This window comes from Trichechus manatus, unplaced genomic scaffold, assembly GCF_000243295.1.
Source record: "Trichechus manatus latirostris isolate Lorelei unplaced genomic scaffold, TriManLat1.0 scaffold00014, whole genome shotgun sequence".
Lineage (NCBI taxonomy): Eukaryota > Metazoa > Chordata > Mammalia > Sirenia > Trichechidae > Trichechus > Trichechus manatus.
In genome coordinates, this window is record NW_004443950.1 from 2,059,789 (window position 1) to 2,076,696 (window position 16,908).

The following is a 16,908-nucleotide window of genomic DNA, read 5'->3' on the forward strand; positions in this document are numbered from 1 at the left end:
CGGAGAACCCACTGGGCTATGTCAGGTGGAAGGAGTGCCCACCCAGCCTGATGATCTCCCCAGCTCCTGGGGCTGGCAGTCACGGATGCTGAGCAGCCCTTGCTCACTTTCCAAAGTCAATGAGTAACTTGGGGGACTGGGCAGGGCCAGGCCTGCTGCTGTGGGGCCAGTGGTGTTTTCCACTCCTGAGCAAGAGTGGTCGGACCGCCTCCCTGCTCAAGTGTCCGCCCTGCCCTACCCTACCTGGCCTGGCCTGGCCAGAGCTCCCTAGAGAAGGAGCCCTTTCGCCTGGCAGCCAAGGGAGCCAGCCATAGGCACTGGTGGGTGAGGGGCTGGGGATAGAGGGGCGGGCAAGGCTCAGGCTGGGGATGGTGGTGAGGGAAGGATGATGGCGAGTAGGGACAGCAGCTTCGAGAAATACTGCCCCATTGTCCTGTTGTTCCGGGGAAGAATTCCCAGGGATCCGTCTTGGAGTGGTTGTTGATGCTGTCTGCCTAGCCCTGTGCTGAGTGCTGGAAAATGCCGATGAGGCTGGACTCCTGCCCTAGGGGTGCTGTGTCTGGAGGCAGCAGACCCTGGAGACACTGAGCCAAGAGTCCTCTGTTCTAGGAGGAATCCTTCTGTGATCAAGTCCTTTGTGACCTTGGCCGGGCCCTGCCCCTCCTCAGGTCTTGCCAGCAACTTGAGGGAACGGTACGAAGTGACCCTCAGAGTTGTCAGGGTCTTTCCTGTTTTGAACTTTTGTGACTCTTCAGGTCTGCTGAAATTACTTTGGGGTGATTTCAAGGGGAGAGAGAGGAGGCCAGTCTGAAGTGAGATTCGTTTGGCTGTGTATACGGGAGGGACTGAGGCAGAAGACAAGGGACAAGGGTGGGGGTGGGTGGAGGACAGTGTCCAACTGGGTGGGTGGGAAGGGGCAGATCTGAGAGCTGCTAGGTTGGAACAGAAGGACAGGGACAGGAAGAGGCCTGGCTGTCTACCCCATAGTGACTAGGGAGGAGGAGAGGTCAGCTAGGAAAGTTGTACCCCCATCGCTTGGGGAAGCTGTGGCCTGGTGCTGAGTGGGGATGGGGGCAGAGATACCTTGTAGGAGGGCGGTAATGGGAGAGCCCCCTCCCCAGTGGTCTATCCATACCACCTTGTCCTTCAGGTCTGTCCTGGCCATGGTCCCTGCCTGGCTGTGGCTGCTCTGCCTCTCTGTACCCCAGGTGAGCTGGGTCCTGCCCCCCTCCTTCAGGTCTTGGCCTTGGGGTTGACACCTATGCCCCTACTCCACCCAGACCAGTTGCACTGACCATAGGAGTACTTGGGGGGTGGGGTGTGTCAAAGCTGACTATGGGCCTGTTGAGGGATTGCAGGGCCAAAGGCCAGAGGGTGGATAGGCTGAGATGTGGCCAGGTCCAGTAAAGGGGTAAAAATTCCCCTGCCCTGTCAGGTCCCCAGCCCATAGACAGGGAGACAGCCCCTGGGGTTAAGGAGGGAATTCTCCCACAGGTTCTTCTCAAGGCTCAACCTACAGAGCTGTATGTGGAAGTCCCAGAAAACTATGGTGGAAATTTCCCTTTGTACCTGACCAAGGTGAGTCTGAGAGCTGGATGGGCTGCCCCCTCTTCCCCAACCTCCTGCTTCCCCAACCTCCAGCACCCCTTCCTCCTCACTTGCTCCGGCTCTCTTTTAAACCTTGTTCTTCAGAGAGTATGTGTAACAGTGTTAATAACTAAGAAGATTTTAATCCCAGAGGAAAGTAGAGCTTTAAGTTAAAGAACAAAATATTTCTTAGAAAGAAGGGCAGGGAGTATTGGGGAACATCAGTTACAGGGGAAAAGCTCTGGCTTTGGACCTCGGCCCTATTGCTTACTGGCTATGTGACCTCAGGCAAGTGCCAGCCCTCTCTGAGCCTCAGTTTCCCTACATGTAAAATGGGGCCATTGGGTGGAGCTAGCATCTCCTAGACGTAGCCCCAACTGCTCCACCAGCTGCCGCTGCACCATGAGGAGACCGAGGGCCAGATTGTGCTGTCGGGGGACTCGGGCATGGTGGCTGAAGGCCCCTTTGCTGTGGATCCAGAGTCTGGCTTCCTCCTGGTGACCAGAGCCCTGGACCGAGAGGAGCAGGCAGAGTACCGGCTGCAGGTATGGCTGGGCCAGGTGGAGGGGACAACAGTGAAGGCAGGGCTGGGCACTGACTACCCTTCCCTGCAAGGTGACCCTGGAGACTGAGGATGGACGTGTCCTGGGGGGTCCGCAGCCTGTGCTCGTGCGTGTGAAGGATGAGAACGACCAGGTGCCCCATTTCTCCCAGGCCATCTACAGAGCTCAGCTGAGCCAGGGCACCAGGCCTGGTAAGTGACTAGGGCAGCCAGATCACAGCTGGGTCAGGTGGTCCCTGAGGAGTGCAGAGAGCAAAGAGATGGCCAGAGAGTCATCATGGGAACAGGGCAGCCAGGGTCCAAGATGCTCCCTCCCACTTCCATTCCGTTCTTCCTGCCCCCTACCCTGCTGAGGTTCCTCAAATGGGTCCCATCCACTCTTGGCCTCAGTTTGCTCATCTGTGAAGTAGGGTGAAAAGCCCTGTCTCACCTTCAGAGTCTCAACATGATGCTGGATAGGAAGAAAGGGCCAGGGAGAGAGAGGAGGGCACAAGGGACTCGCCCCACTCCCTCCATCTCTTATGGTTCACCCTCCCCCAAAACACCAGGCACTCCCTTCTTCTTCCTTGAGGCTTCGGATGGGGACGAGCCAGGCACAGCCAACTCAGATCTACGATTCCACATCCTGAGCCAGGTCCCGGCCCAGCCTTCCCCAGACATGTTCCAGCTGGAGCCCCAGCTGGGGGCTCTGGCCCTCAGCCCCAAGGGTGAGCCTGAGTGTGATGGAGAGGGAAGGTCACGGAAAGCTGCAGAAGGTGGCATGTGAGCTGTAATAGGATGGGCTGGAGTTTGAGAGATAAAGGAGGAGGGAAGGGCATTCTAGGTGGAGAGAGAAGCAAGGCAAAAGGCTTGGAGGCAGGACCATGCATGCAGTGACCATGCGTGATGTGAATGGAGTGCCTCAGCCCTATACTCTGGAGACCTGGCCCTAAGGGACCAGGATAGAAGAGGTCTGAGGGGAGCCAAGGACACTGCTGAGAGACCTTAGGACTGTTGGCAAGAGGGACCTGGACCTGCGAACTCAGACCAAAGTCATGGATTGGGGATGGAAAGAAAAACCTATCTGGCCACCCATTTATCTATTCATCACCCAACCACCCATGCAGTCCATCTATCCATCTATAGAAACACTTACCCATTCACCCACCCAAACCCCCATCCCTATACCTAGCTAACCATCCATTCATCCAACCTGTCATCCACCCATCCACACCTCAACTCCATCCTGGTCATCCATCCACCATCCATCCATTCACAACCATTCATTGTGTGGATAGATATGGAAGTGGCTTTGCACACTGCCAAGTCCTGGTTTGATCTTCTCATCCCTTGGCCAAGAGAATATCCTAAACACTTGTCATCTGTCTAGCTTTGTGTTTGGTACCTTGCTGAGAAGGATGCCCTGGTCCCTGCTCCCTAGCTCCCTGCTCAGCTGACCACCCTACTCCTCCTAGGGAGCACCAGCCTAGACCACACCCTGGAGGGGCACTACCAGCTGTTGGTACAGGTCAAGGACCTGGGCGACCAGGCCTCAGGCCACCAGGCAACAGCCACCATAGATGTCTCCATAGTAGAGAACACCTGGGTGCCCCTAGAGCCCATCCACCTGGCAGAGGATCTCGAAGTCCCATACCCGCACCTCATTGCCCAGGTGAGTAAGTGGCTGTCAGCAGCTGAAGCATCCCCAGCTAGGCTGGAGTCTCATGGAGACCTGGAGTCTGGGGCCCAGTTTGACCCTTGGTCCTCCCCATCTATGCTCCTCCCTCCACTATTCCCATCAGTTCCCACCATGGAGTGGGGCATTCAAGGCCCTTGGACAGATCCACAGTCCTTCACCTGTTACCCTCTGGCAGACGTGGCTCTGTGCTCTGACCTCCTGGGCTTGCGCAAGACTTCCTTAGATAGAACAGCTGTTACCTCTTGCTGTCACAGGGATTGCCACCCAGGCGAGGAATGTCTCAGGCCTTCTCTAGAAACCCCTGCGGTCAGGCCCAGTCTGAGAGAGCAGAAAATAAGTAACCTGGTCATTCAGGCATTTTGGGCATGGTCCAGGCTTGGACAAGGGCAGGGCCACCATGGAGTTTCCACAATAACAAGTGCCTCCAAACAGAAGGACCCCACCCAGGCCCAGGGAGGGTAGCAACTTTCCTGGGGTCACACTGGCTCCCTGCCCAGGAAGCAGTTGGGGCACAGGGCTGACATGGGCTGTTCCTATCTCTTGGTCTGGGGTGCCCTCATTCTGTGTGCCCCTCTAGGTACACTGGAGTGGAGGGGATGTATGTTACCATCTGGAGAGCCAGCCCCCTGGACCCTTTGATGCAGACACAGAAGGGAAACTCTATGTGACCAGGGGGCTGGACCGAGAATCCCAGGCTGAGGTGAGGTGAGGGGGAAGCTGGGGGTGCTTGGTCACTGTTGGGCTGGCTTCTGGGATGTCACATCCCCACAGACACTGAGGCAGTGGAAGCAAACCAGGAAGAGCTGAAGCTAGCCACTAGAAGGGAACCCAGACCCTGGTGAGGCTGGATCACTCTTGGTTCTCATCTGAAGCTCCCCCACTGTCTACTACAGTACCTGCTCCAGGTGTGGGCTCAGAATACCCGCGGCGAGGACTACGCAGAACCTCTGGAGCTGCAGGTGGTGGTGACAGATGAGAATGACAATGCACCTGTCTGCCCTCCACGTGGCCCCCCAATCAGCATCCCTGAGCTTAGCCCCCCAGGTGGGCTATGGGCCTTGTCAGGAATGAGAGGAGAGGAGAAGTCCCTGTGAACCATCCTATTGCTTTTCTCTGTAATGGGGGCCCAGCTTCAGTCACCCATATCAATGTCTCACCCCCAAAACACACACATACATACATGCACATGAGCTCAGGTTCAGTCTAGCATAAAGGAGAAATGGGCCTCCAGGCTGGGCTGTATTCCCACACAGGTGGGTGCTGTCTTGCAGGCACAGAGATAACTAGACTGTCAGCAGAGGATGCGGATGCCCCTGGCTCCCCTAATGCCCACCTTGTGTATAGACTGCTGATTCCTGAGCCTGAGGGGAGAGCCTTTGAGTTGGATCCCACCTCGGGCAGCATAACACTGGGGGCTGCCCCGCTCCAAGCTGGCCAGAATTTCCTGCTCCAGGTGCTGGCTGTTGACCTGGCAGGAGCAGAGGGCGGTAAGTGCCCTGATAGTGACCCGACTCCCTGCCCCTCCATTCCTACCCTGGCCTCCCCAACATGTCCTCCCCTGCCTCAGGCCTCAGCAGCACGTGTGAGGTCGCTGTCTTGATCACAGACATCAATGACCACGCCCCTGAGTTCACCACCTCCCAGGTAAGCAAGAGCAGGGGAGAAGACCTTGGGGAGGGTGCTGATGGGGGGCTCATGGCCTCTCCCCATCTCTCCAGATTGGGCCCATAAGCCTCCCTGAGGACACGGAGCCCGGGACTCTGGTGGCCACACTCATGGCCACTGATGCTGACCTTGAGCCTGCTTTCCGTGTCATGGACTTTGCCATCGAGGCAGGGGATGTGGAGAGGACCTTTGGTCTTGATTGGGAGCCAGACACTGGTCATGCCCAACTCTGGCTCCGCAAGGTAAGAGGCTGATGGGTGATGGGATAGGGGGCCAACACACACATGCACGCTCCGTGACCCAGGCCCCACTGATCCCAGAACCTCAGCTATGAGGCAGCTCCAAGCTACAAGTTGGTGGTGGTGGTGCGAAGTGTGGTGGATCTGGTGGGGCCAGACCCAGGCCCAGGATCCACGGCCACAGTGACTGTGCTAGTGGAGAGGGTGGTGCCACCCCCGAAGCTGGACCAGGACAGCTATGAGGCCAGTGTCCCGGTCAGCACCCCAGCCGGCTCCCTCCTGTTGACCATCCAGCCCTCAGACCCCATGAGCAGCCTTCTCAGGTGAGCCAACAGCCCAACCCCTTACCTAGGCTGGACCTCCCCTGCTCCTCAGGGATGGCCCCAGGGCCTCAGTCACATTATTTAGGGCCTGGAATATTCCTCAAACCATGGCTAATGCCAAAATAGTAACTCCTGATGGGATCAGGGCTGGGTTGGCTGAGCGGGGCATGGAGGAGGGTGTTTGAACCCCATGGGAACTCAGATTATATCTCCTCATACTCTCTTGGACCAGACCCTCCCCCAGGTCCTCATCCAGATTGCAGCAGAGGCGAGGCTGCCTCCAGGCTCTGCCCCTACCCAGCCCCCTTTGTAGGGTGTCCTGGGACCAGTGAAGTGGAGTTAGGTCCCCAGGCTCTGACAGTTCCTCTCCCACCTACCGTATCCATGGTCCAAATCCCCCGACCAAATCAAGCTCTTCCTCTCCTGGTTTGGGGTTTTTTGTCAGCCTCACAGATACCCCAGTTCCCTCTGTCCCCCAGGCTTCCCTCGGTCGCTATTCACAGTCACCCTTCCAATCTATGCTGCTGGGGAGAGGGACTGGGAACCTGGCCACTGCTGCCACCCTTGAGTCATAGAGAAGATGTGGAACTTGGGCAGTTTACATATCCCTGGAGGGTCTCTACATAAGACCCTAAAATATGGTCCCATGGCCCCTCTTCCCCTTTCACTTTCTCTGGGCCCCAGGTTCTCCCTGGTCAATGACTCAGAGGGCTGGCTCTGCATTGAAGAGGGCTCCGGGGAGGTGCACACAGCCCGGCCCCTGCAGGGCGCCCAGCCCGGGGACACGTACACAGTGCTTGTGGAGGCCCAGGACGCAGGTATGGCCAGGTAGTGGTGGAGGCTTCCGGGTGGGAGAGCAAGCCTTAGACAGGCAGGGCCCACCCAACCTGTCCCTCCCTGCAGGCATCCACTCAGCCCCAGGCAGGAGAGAGGGGCAAGGAGAGGGTCAGGGTAGACCCTGAGAATGGGTCTACATCAAGGTGGGCAGGCCTGGCCTCTGCTTCCCCTCCCAGACCAGCCTCTCACACCAGACTCCTAACTTGGCACTCAAAATCCCCCTCAACCCTGCCTCTTAGCTCCTGCATGGCCTCTCAGGGTGTCTGACTTCAGAGGATATGGGGCTGGGGACAGAGAGGACAGGGCTAGGGAGGTGGGAGTCAGGCTGCGTTGTGTGCCAGGAGGTGAGTCTGGATGGGACACTGAGGCCAGGTGTGAGCATTGCTCGCGACAGGATGCCAAGCTGGCGAGCTGGCCCCGGGTTGGCACGTCAGGGGGCAGTGCCAGCTCTGCGCTGGGCTGTCCTGTGGTGCCAGGCATTCCTACGTGGTCGGACCTGGGACCTGGCATCAGTGGCGGGGCGGTGGGCAGTGGTGAGGGCAGGTTTGGCAACCAGAAGGGTACAGTGGGCCTGGCAGCTATTTAGACAGTAAAGGGGAAGCACCTTGTGAGGAAGTGGGGGTGATGATGGGGATGGAGAGAGGGAGTAGTGTGGAGGGGGATGTAGTGGGTGGGGGATCAGCAGGGAGAGACTCATGGGTTGTGGGGTTGGGGGAGGACTCGCTCAGGAATTCCGGAGTTCACCCTCACCCCCACCCCAGCCTGGGCCAGCGTGCTGTTGCCTCCTCTGCAGATGAGCCAGGACTGAGTGCCTCTCTGACCCTAAAGCTCCACTTCCTGAAGGCTCAGCCAGTCCCAACCCTGCTTCCCGCCCTTGTGCCTGCCCAACACCTCTGCACACCCCGCCAGAGCCGTGGCGTGGTCATCAGTGGAGCCAGTGGAAACTCCGACCTGGCCAGTGGGCAGGGTCCCTATAGCTTTGCCCTTGGTCCCAACCCCACGGTGCAGCGAGATTGGCGCCTCCAGGCCCTCAATGGTGTGTTGGGGGAGGGAAAGAGGCTGCAGCCAAGCAGGGAGGGGGTGGCACTTGGTAGTAAGACACCCTTCCACTATGGGCCCATCCAGGGTAGCGGCCCTGCTCACCCACTTGCCCTCTTGACAGATTCCCATGCCTACCTTACGCTGGCCCTGCATTGGGTGGAACCACAGGAACACGTAGTCCCTGTAGTTGTCAGCCACAATGACCAGATGTGGCAGCTCCTGGTCCGAGGTGAGGCCGGGGCCCAGGTGCAGCTGCAGTTGGCATCCTGCGGTTCCTGAGAGCGGTTAAGCCATACCATGCAGGGGGAGGGCCTGGGTTCACACTGACAGATATGTCTATGCAAACCTGCGCATTTGTGGCTGGGCACACACACTGGGGAGCATGCACCTCCACACACACATGAATACATACATGTGCACACAGACTAGCCAGCTGGGCCTGGCTGTGGAATCTGAGCAGCTAGAGGGCCCCCCCACCTTCTGGTACCTTCCTCCCCTGCCCTCAGTGGTCGTGTGTCGGTGCAACGTGGAGGGGCAATGCCTGCGCAAGGTGGGCCGCTTGAAGGGCATGCCCACGAAGCTGTCGGCAGTGGGGATCCTTGTGGGTACCCTCGCAGCGATAGGTAATTGAGGCTAAGCTCCTGTGCGGGGAGGGCAATGGGTGGTCAGAACCACAGCATCCAGATAGTCAGTGCCCCCCAACTCTCCTAGTCCCCAGGCTGTAGGCCCTTGTTATCATAGTCATCATCATCATTTATAACAACATTGATAACTGTTACATGATGACCCATTTACTGTGTGTCAGGTCCTATGCCAAGCATTTCACATGGATTATCTCACTGACTCCTCTCCATAACCCTGTGAGGTAGACCCTGGCATCTCCCCACTTTCCAGATTATCTCACTGAGGCTCAGAGAGGTTAAGTTACTTGTCCAAGGTTGCACAGTCAGGGTGTGGCAGAGCCTAGGTCCTTCTAGCCTAATTTCTCAGTCTAAGCCCACTCCCCATTCCCTGTATTTCTTTAGTTCCCCTTAAATGGGTGGGATGGAAACCCTGTTGGCGTAGTGGTTAAGAGCTACGGCTGCTAACCAAAATGTCGGTGGTTTGAATACACCAGGCGCTCCTTGGAAACTCTGTGGGGCAGTTCTGCTGTATAGGGTTGCTGTGAGTCAGAATTGAGTTGACCACAACGGGTTGGTTGGTTGGTTTTTAAACGGGTAGGTGGTTTTCCCTGCTGGTTCTAGCACAATGCTACAATGTGGCTTTCTTTCAGAAGTCCAGGGGACAGCTCGCTGGCCTCCAGAGTATCCCCACCCAATCTGTCTCTCAGAGAAGGGGAGGCTGGGTGTTCTGGGGCAGCCTCTAAGGCCTAGTGAGGGCTGGGCAGGCCAAGCAGACAGGCTTCTCCAAGCATGGGGACCACAGAGTCACCCAGCCCAGCCTTGAGGACTCTGTCTAGGCAACTTCGCCACGTTATGAAACAAATACCAGTATCAGGAAGTCCCTGCTGACGGACAAATCCCACAGCATTTTCTGAGGACTAATCCATCTCTCTTGGGCCCCTCAGGCTTCTTCCTCATCCTCATCTTCACCCACTTGGCCCTGTCGAGGAAGAAGGACCTGGATCAGCCAGCGGACAGTGTGCCCCTGAGGGCGGCAGTCTGAACGGTCCAGGCAGCCAAACTGAGAGCTTGGTCTCTGGCTCCATCCGAATCCATTGGGAGGGGGCCCGGCACCCCAGATGCAGCTGGAGCCAGGACAAAGTAGATGCCCTTCCAACTGCCCTGAAGTGGAGGCATCGATGCTCACCAGGCATGTCTGCAGGGCCTGGATGTGAGCTTTATGGGCTGCCCATGGGAGTGCTCCAAGTGGCGGCATGTGTGCCAGATAATAAAGCCTCAGGGAACTGGGCAAGAGCCCTACGGGACTGCTATGCCCACGTCTGAGTGTCCATGTGTGTGTGTGCATGTGTGTGTGTGTCCACACACCTGCCCATTCATCCCTTCCCCTTCTCCTGCTGCATAAAAAGGGCTGGGGGCTTGAGGAACAAGCCTGGGGTCCCCTGTAGGGAAGGACATGGGGGCATCATATGGGCTCCTGGTGAGACCTTGGGGTTGGAACAAGGGAGTCATTTCCATTGGCATCTGGAGCCCACTGGCCACCCTTTCCAGGTGACGGTTGGGGAGGGGTATTCTTGCAAAGGGTCATTTCTGTGTTTCCTGGACTTCATCTTCTATGGGAAGGAACAACCTTGTGTGTCCCTGTGCCTCAGTCATCTGCACACAAAGATGGGCTGAGGTCCCTGAGTCTCAGCAGGGGTCTAGGCAGGAACCCTGAGGGGCCCATGGGGCTGGAACAAGAAAGGTGAGGCTGAGGATGGGTCCCCCGCCCGAGCAGGCCCCAAGGCACCTTTGGGTTTCACACACAGACTGTTAAATGCATAACGAGGGGCTTCAGAAAGTCAGAGGGGAGTCATTCAAATGGACATCATCAGAGTGGGACAGAAGCTCCCATGGCTTATCCTGGAACTTCCCCTGCATCAGGCCTAAGATTGAGCCATGGCCCTGGCGCCTTGCTGAACCCTGACCGCAGGTCCAGATAGACCTACAATCCCTGACCCTTGACTGATCCCGATCGCGTACTGACCCCTCCACCCCCATCCCAACGGTCTCTGGGGAGACAGGGTGGGATTTGCTGTCCCAGGCACCCTGAGCTGATGATGGTAAATCACGGGGAAGGGAGAAAAACAACTTCTATGGGGCCCAGGCCCTATTTTTAGGAGATAATCTCTCCACTCCTGGCAGATTCTGTGGGACGGGGGCCAAGCCGAACCAAGAGAGACTGGGCGGGCATGAGGACTGGCCTGGAGGAGCCTGGGGGCCTCAACCAGGGTCCCCAGCCCAGGTACAAGCTCTGAGGCCTGCCCCAGCCATCCGGGGCCCAGGCATCCGCACTGGAGGCTCTATCCCACCTCTGCCCCTCCCAGGATCCTCTGCTTGGCATGCACCTACTCAGAACTCTTCAGGGTACAAAGCTCTTTGAAGGCAGCAGTCCATCTCATCCTCTATCAACCTGTGAGGGCAGGATTATTGGCCCTGTTTCCCAGTAGGGAATACTGAAGGTCAGGGAGGTTAAGGGCTGCAGCTGGGAGTCTTGGAAGCAGGGTGCAAGAGAAGACTGTCTAACTGAGGTCCATGTTGCCTCTCCAGAACTGTCCACAGCCTCCAGCTGGCCCCTGCTGCCACAGAAGGGCCTTGGAGACCACCCAGGGCAGCTCCTTCTTGGAAAGCTGAGAAAATCAGTCTCAAAGAGGAGGAGGGATCTTCCCAAGTTCATACAGCCAGGGAGATGCAACACCTGAGCTGGGATCCTGGAATCACCCTGGTTTTTGAGTCCCTTTTCCGGGATGGATGGATAGGTGGATGGGTGGGCAGATGTGTAGGTGGGTGGATGGATAGGTGGATGGGTGGATGGGTGGATAGATAGGTGAGTGGGTAGGTGGGTGGGTGGACAGATAGGTGAGTGGGTGGGTGGGTGGATAGATAGGTGAGTGGGTGCGTGGATGGATGGATGGATGGGTGGGTTGGTGAGCAGGGGAACCAACAAAGGAAAGAGTGGATGACAGGATACCAGGGAAAATCAAGGCTTCTGCCCCAGTTTGAGGGCTTCTTACTTGGGACTTCAGGCCCCAGGCCACTCCCTGATCGTGACTGTGTCACTGCTGGGGCTGACACTGGTCCACAAGCCCCTTCCCTGGGGACAAGGGCTCAGTTTCCCTGAGTATCTTTGACATAAAAACTCTCCTTCCATCCTCAGCCCCGTTCTATAGAGGAAGGTAAGTGTCAGAGATGGGGTGTGGCTTGTCCTTCGTTACAGAGGGAGTGAAATCTGAGGTTGGCACTGGCTTCTGGGCTTGGCAGTAGGTCAGTGCATGCTTGTGGGGATTCATGCTAGTGAGGTAGACCTCACTGTGCAGGCAGGGCCATGCCCTGCTAGGGCAAGGTGGGGGATAACTAGGGGTAACTGGTTGGTTCAGTGCATGCAGAAGAGTGTGGGATCCATGCTTTGCCTCGTTCTTGATGTGTGCTCCCAGGCAAGTCGCTTTACCTCTCTGAGCCTTAGTTTACTTGTTGATAACATGGATTTCACCTCATGGGGCTCTTGGGAGGACTACATGAGATAATCCCTGCAATATGCGTTTAGCACAGCAGGAGCGCAATAAACATGGCTGTCCTGGTGCATGGACTACAAGGGGAGATGCAGCACAGATGCCCACAGCTGCACACTCACACACACTCCCCAGAGGCCCCATGAGGCCCAGGGGGTGTAAGAGGGGCCCTGGCCCAGCCCCAGCCCTTCTGGGTGACCCTGGGCAAGACACACCCCTCCAAGTTTGGTTCCTTTCTGGCTCCAAGCTCTCTCGTTCCATGATTCCCAGGGTCTCACAGGTTAGGAGCTAGAGGGGGTCGAGGGGTGGGTCTGCTTGGGGGCTCCTGCTCCCCCTCTCCCAGGCCCTGTCCAGAGGCACAGGGCCAGATCAAAGGGACCCAGCACTAAGGCTCAGGAGGCGGGCTTGGAAAGAATGTAAACATGAAGATATTTTTAAACTTTTTCCAGCCCCAGTGATTAGGGTTCCTGAAGCGAGAGGCCCAGGGGTCAGTCCAGCTCTTACCCCCCAAGAAAGAAACAGCTTTGGGACCTCAGAGACCCCTACCTCACCCACACCCACCTACACCCATCGCTGGACTCTAGCTTGGGCCTCGGTGAAAGTTCTTGTTATGATCTCACCTCCAAGCGTCCTGCTGCTGCAGGGTACCATGTTTCTAACGAGAGGGCCTCAGAGATGTGGGAGAACCCAAAGGGTTGAAGAGATTGTGGGGGGCCTACCTGGCAAGGCCAGTGTTCCTGAGCTTGGGAGACCCCTTGGCAACCCTGTTACTCCATCAGGCATGTGTGTGTGTACACATATGTATGTGTGTGCATGTACATGTGTATATGGATGTGTGTGTATGTGTTAAAGTCTGGTCTGTGTGATGGACATGTTGAATGTGTGTGAGTGTTTGAGGAGCTCACCAAGTCTCCCCACAGCCGACCCCTTTCTCCCCTCCCTGGCATCCTGGACTTCCTTCCCCTAGTGTCCTTTGGGTCAGTGAGAGTCATGGGGGACAGGAGGCAGGTGCTGAACATCTCTGCCTGCCCTTCTGATGCAGTTCTGAGGGTCAAGGGGAAGAGTTGCCTGAGAATGGGGGAAGATGAGTAAAGTAAGGGGGCTAGGAGCAGAGGGGTGAGAATCTGGGGCAGGGCCCGTGTCTGAGCCAGGCAGTGAGTCACGCTGTGCGAGCTTCAGGGGCCACTGATGTGGGACTGGGGACTCAGCTGCCTTGATTACCGCCCAGGTGGCACAGTGACTTGGGAACATGGAGACAAGGCTCCTTAGAGCCCATCCCCCCTTCCGGTGTCACAGTGATGCTTACTGTGGGTTCCATGACAACAAGCTTCTTCCTTCAGAATGATGCAGCTGCCCTTACACTCTTGAACACAATGATGCATACCCATAGGAGCGTCACAGGGAGATTCGTGCAGGGAACTCAGCCACAACATGTGCCCCCAACCCTGTGATCACATACAGGGACTCCCACACATGGGAACTTTCAGTCCATCCACCTCCTCACTGACCAGAAAATCAGGGTCAGAGTTCAGGAGCCAGGCCAGGCTGCAACTACCAGGACCACAAGGGGCCCTAGCCCTGGCTCCTTGGCTGGCTGTCTCCCACCCTTCAAGGAGCCTCTGTTCTACCTTGTCCTGCTTATGCATCCAAAGAGGGAGAGTGTCCAGCTCTACCCTCCTCCTAGGGGGCAGGGCTCAGGCCTCAGGCCAGAATCAACAGGACATTGTGGACCCCTCTAGGTCCCCTCCACTGAGGCAGTGGGGGCAGGGGACAAGCTCAGCTGTACCACAAGGTGTTATATAACTTTGGACCCAGGAAGATGGGGGTGGGGTGTGGGGGCTGGGACTGATGGGAAAGGAGGGCCTGGAGACTTGTCCTCAATCTGGAGGCCTGGGCTGCCTGGTGTAGACATTGCTGTGTTGTCCCAAGTTGTAGTGCCCCTGTGCGTGAACCCACTCACCCGTGCTGTTGCTATTCTTACTGCTTCATGGTGGCAGTAGGGTCAGAGATAGTGGCTGGGTGGGAGGGAGTCATGAGCACTGGCCCCTTATCTGACACGTTCCCTGGAAACTTGGCAGGGGCTGTCAGCCTCTGGGGGCCCAGGCAGGGTGGGGGGTGAGGTGGTCACAGGGACGGGTGAGAGGTTGTGACTTCTGCAGCCAGGTAAGGCCTCATCAGAACTTGCCTGGGGGTTTCCAGTAGGATTTATCCTCCTGTGGTCATCAAGACCCTTGAGTCATTCTCAGCTTACTGTCCAGTCCAACCTAGAATGTTCTATCTCTGAGCTCCTGACATGCCAGAGAACAAGGTGTTGGCTTCCCCAGTGAGGTCATAGGCAGGGACTGCCTCTATGGGGAGAGCCCTGGACTGTGAACCATGGGGGCCCAGTCAGGCCACTGCCCTGCTCTAGCTATGTGACCTTGGGCAAGTCACTTTCCCTCTCTGAGCTTCAGTTTTCTCATCCCTTTCCCAGGCTGTTGTAGGGGTGACAAGGTCCAATGGTGAGGAAGGTGGGCCAAGGCCATGTGTGTGTGTGTGCATGTGTGTGTGTGCTCTTGGGCGGGGGTCTAGATGAGAGAGAGGCACATGGGCCCCCCACCTTGGAGGCTCCTGCCCCATAGATTTTCCATTGGCACGTCGGCACCCTCTCCCCCAAAATAGGCCCTACGAGCCGTGTGCGACAGAGCCCAGACTGAGGGGCCTTTTTTTAGCTGTCCTTTGATTGTCAACTTTCAAGCTGCTGCTATTTTGAGCCCCAGCGCCTGGAGGAGTAGGGCCAAGTGGGGGCCGGGGTCAGATCATTGAGCCTGGATGGCTCCCCAAAGGCATCCCTAAGGGGGGCCAGCCATGCCCTCTCATGCCAAGCACGCTGGCAGAGAGCACAGCATCCCCTGTGGAATAAGCCTGAGAGCTATCCACCTGCAGGGAAGCCGCAGACCTGGCAAGAGCCAAACAGATTTACAGAGCCCACCCCATGGGCCACTGGCCACACCACCCCAGAGAAAAGTCCATTGTGGGAATTTACTGGGATAATACAAATACAGGGCTGGCACCTAACAGTTCCTCAAAAAATGGAAAGAGCTACTGTATTATTATTGTCATTACAACTACAGTCATTTTTGTTACCACAGTAACATTTTTACCAGATTTCCTTCCAGTCTCTTTTCTATGCATGTATCTTATGCTGCTGAATTCAGGTCATGATACTCTCACCCCCTCACCCCGCACACACACCTGGTTTCCTCAAAGAGGAACTCCTCAAATCTATGCATCTATGGGTCCCAGTCCCAGGGATCAACCCCTCTATAAATGACCTTTGGGATCATGACTCCTGAGATTGTGCTTGACCTCTCTGGGTGTGTATGGTTGTGCCCACAGCTTCTGTCACCTTCTCAAATAGGTCCATGACCCCCAAAACACCACCAGCCACTGCCCTGTAGGATTCCAGGGCCCCAGATTCTGAAAGTCAAGTTCTAGATGCTGGATTTCCAGCTGCTCCCTAACCTGGATCCTAGAACCCTCTAGCTGGACTGGACCCTGAGGAAATAGGCTTGCTCCAGAGCTAGACATGAGAATTTTCTGGTTGTTTAGGTGCATAAGACTTGACAATGGATCATAAGGACAAATGAAAATGTTTTTGGTTTCCTGGTTGTATGCATGCGTGCATGTGTGCGTGTGTGTGAGTGGGGAGGGTTGGACTGCCAAGAGGGAACAGGAGGTAGGAAGCCAGATTCTGGGAAGCGGCTGGGACAGGGTGAATGAGGGAGTGTAGATGAGCCAGGCCTCTCCCTTCCTTGCCGGGGTCATTTCCCAGCAGGGCAACAAGGTCAGCTGGGATTGAGGGTCACATGATTCAGTCCCGTCCAAGTAGTTCCTGCACAAGGTGAGACTTCCTTTTCACCAAAAGGGACAAAAATAGGTCCCAGGTGATAGCCTGAGATCCATGCCCAGAACCGCCAGGGTTATTCCGGGACTGGCAGCACTGGGCCAGGCCAGGCTTTGGTCAGGTGGGACTGAGCTGGAAGTGGCATCCTTGGCCTGTGGCCTCACTCTGCCCTTTTGGGGATCCTGATGGCAGGTGGGGTGGGACTGCAGCCATGTACAGGCTGATCCTTGACAGGTGGAGGTTTGAATCCTAGCTCGCCTACATGACCTTGCACCAGCTACATGGCATCTCTGAACGTCAGCCTCCTTCTCAAATGATGAGGACCCTGATCTCCGCCTCTCAGGATGGCGGAGAGAGCTCGGTGAAGCTGGAAGATGGTGCTCAATAGCTGTGTGAATCCCCACTTCAGCCATCCTGGAGTCTAGGCCCAGGAGTCCAGAGAGGGCAAGGATCTTGCCTAAGTCGTCCAGCAGCAGAAAGGCCCCTTTCCCTCCAGCTCTGAAGGTGCCAGAGTCAGGCACATAAGCACGTTTCTGGAAGTGCTTGTGGGGATTTTCCAGGAGCAACTCCAGCCAGCTGGAGAATTCCATTCCCAGCCCTGCTTTACAGGGCCCAGGCTAAGGAGGTATGCTCCAGTTCATTCCAGTTCTGCCCAGCTTCTGCTCCTTGCTTACAAGGCCTAGGCCCAGAGCGCCCCGGCCATATTCTCTTGCTATTTTCTGTGTGGTCTGAAGGGCCTGAGGCTCCTGGGTCCCCCTCAAGGCCCCGGCACAGGAGTGCTGGGCACACAGATGGTCCTTCTCTCAACCCCTCCCCCCATTCCTTCCAGGGGTCTTCTCTTTCCTTCACCCAACATGCCCTAGAATTTCCCCTGAACCTATCCCCTGCCCTCAGGGTCACCCCAAATGAACATGGACAAGCC

At 56.7% G+C, this 16,908-nt stretch overlaps 1 protein-coding gene across 4 annotated transcripts; it reads left to right on the top strand.

Annotated features, from left to right (window-relative positions):
* Window positions 1-1,163: 1,163 nt before the first annotated feature.
* CDH16 (cadherin 16) lies at window positions 1,164-9,597 on the top strand. 4 transcript variants are annotated; one of them, XM_023726757.1, is made up of 17 exons: window positions 1,164-1,208; window positions 1,495-1,578; window positions 1,977-2,132; window positions 2,203-2,341; window positions 2,698-2,856; window positions 3,604-3,800; window positions 4,405-4,527; window positions 4,721-4,871; window positions 5,099-5,314; window positions 5,395-5,471; window positions 5,546-5,734; window positions 5,813-6,054; window positions 6,739-6,882; window positions 7,803-7,927; window positions 8,054-8,161; window positions 8,439-8,555; window positions 9,500-9,597. In XM_023726757.1, exons 1-17 carry the CDS (start codon window positions 1,164-1,166, stop codon window positions 9,595-9,597), a joined length of 2,370 nt encoding a protein of 789 aa, XP_023582525.1. The 4 variants fall into 4 exon arrangements, with proteins under 4 accessions (XP_023582525.1, XP_004371571.1, XP_023582524.1 ...); XM_004371514.1 differs by having other exon boundaries at window positions 6,739-6,872; window positions 7,685-7,927; XM_023726756.1 differs by having other exon boundaries at window positions 6,739-6,872; window positions 7,745-7,927.
* Window positions 9,598-16,908: the final 7,311 nt, after the last annotated feature.

What these genes read in the sequence shown, in the direction of transcription:
- CDH16 (XM_004371514.1), top strand. Translation starts at nt 1,164, where the DNA reads ATGGTCCCTGCCTGGCTGTGGCTGCTCTGCCTCTCTGTACCCCAG. An exon ending in GAGCCAGGGCACCAGGCCTG is followed by an intron (nt 2,342 to 2,697) that starts GTAAGTGACTAG and finishes CCAAAACACCAG; the next exon opens with GCACTCCCTTCTTCTTCCTT. An exon ending in GTGGCAGCTCCTGGTCCGAG is followed by an intron (nt 8,162 to 8,438) that starts GTGAGGCCGGGG and finishes CCCTGCCCTCAG; the next exon opens with TGGTCGTGTGTCGGTGCAAC.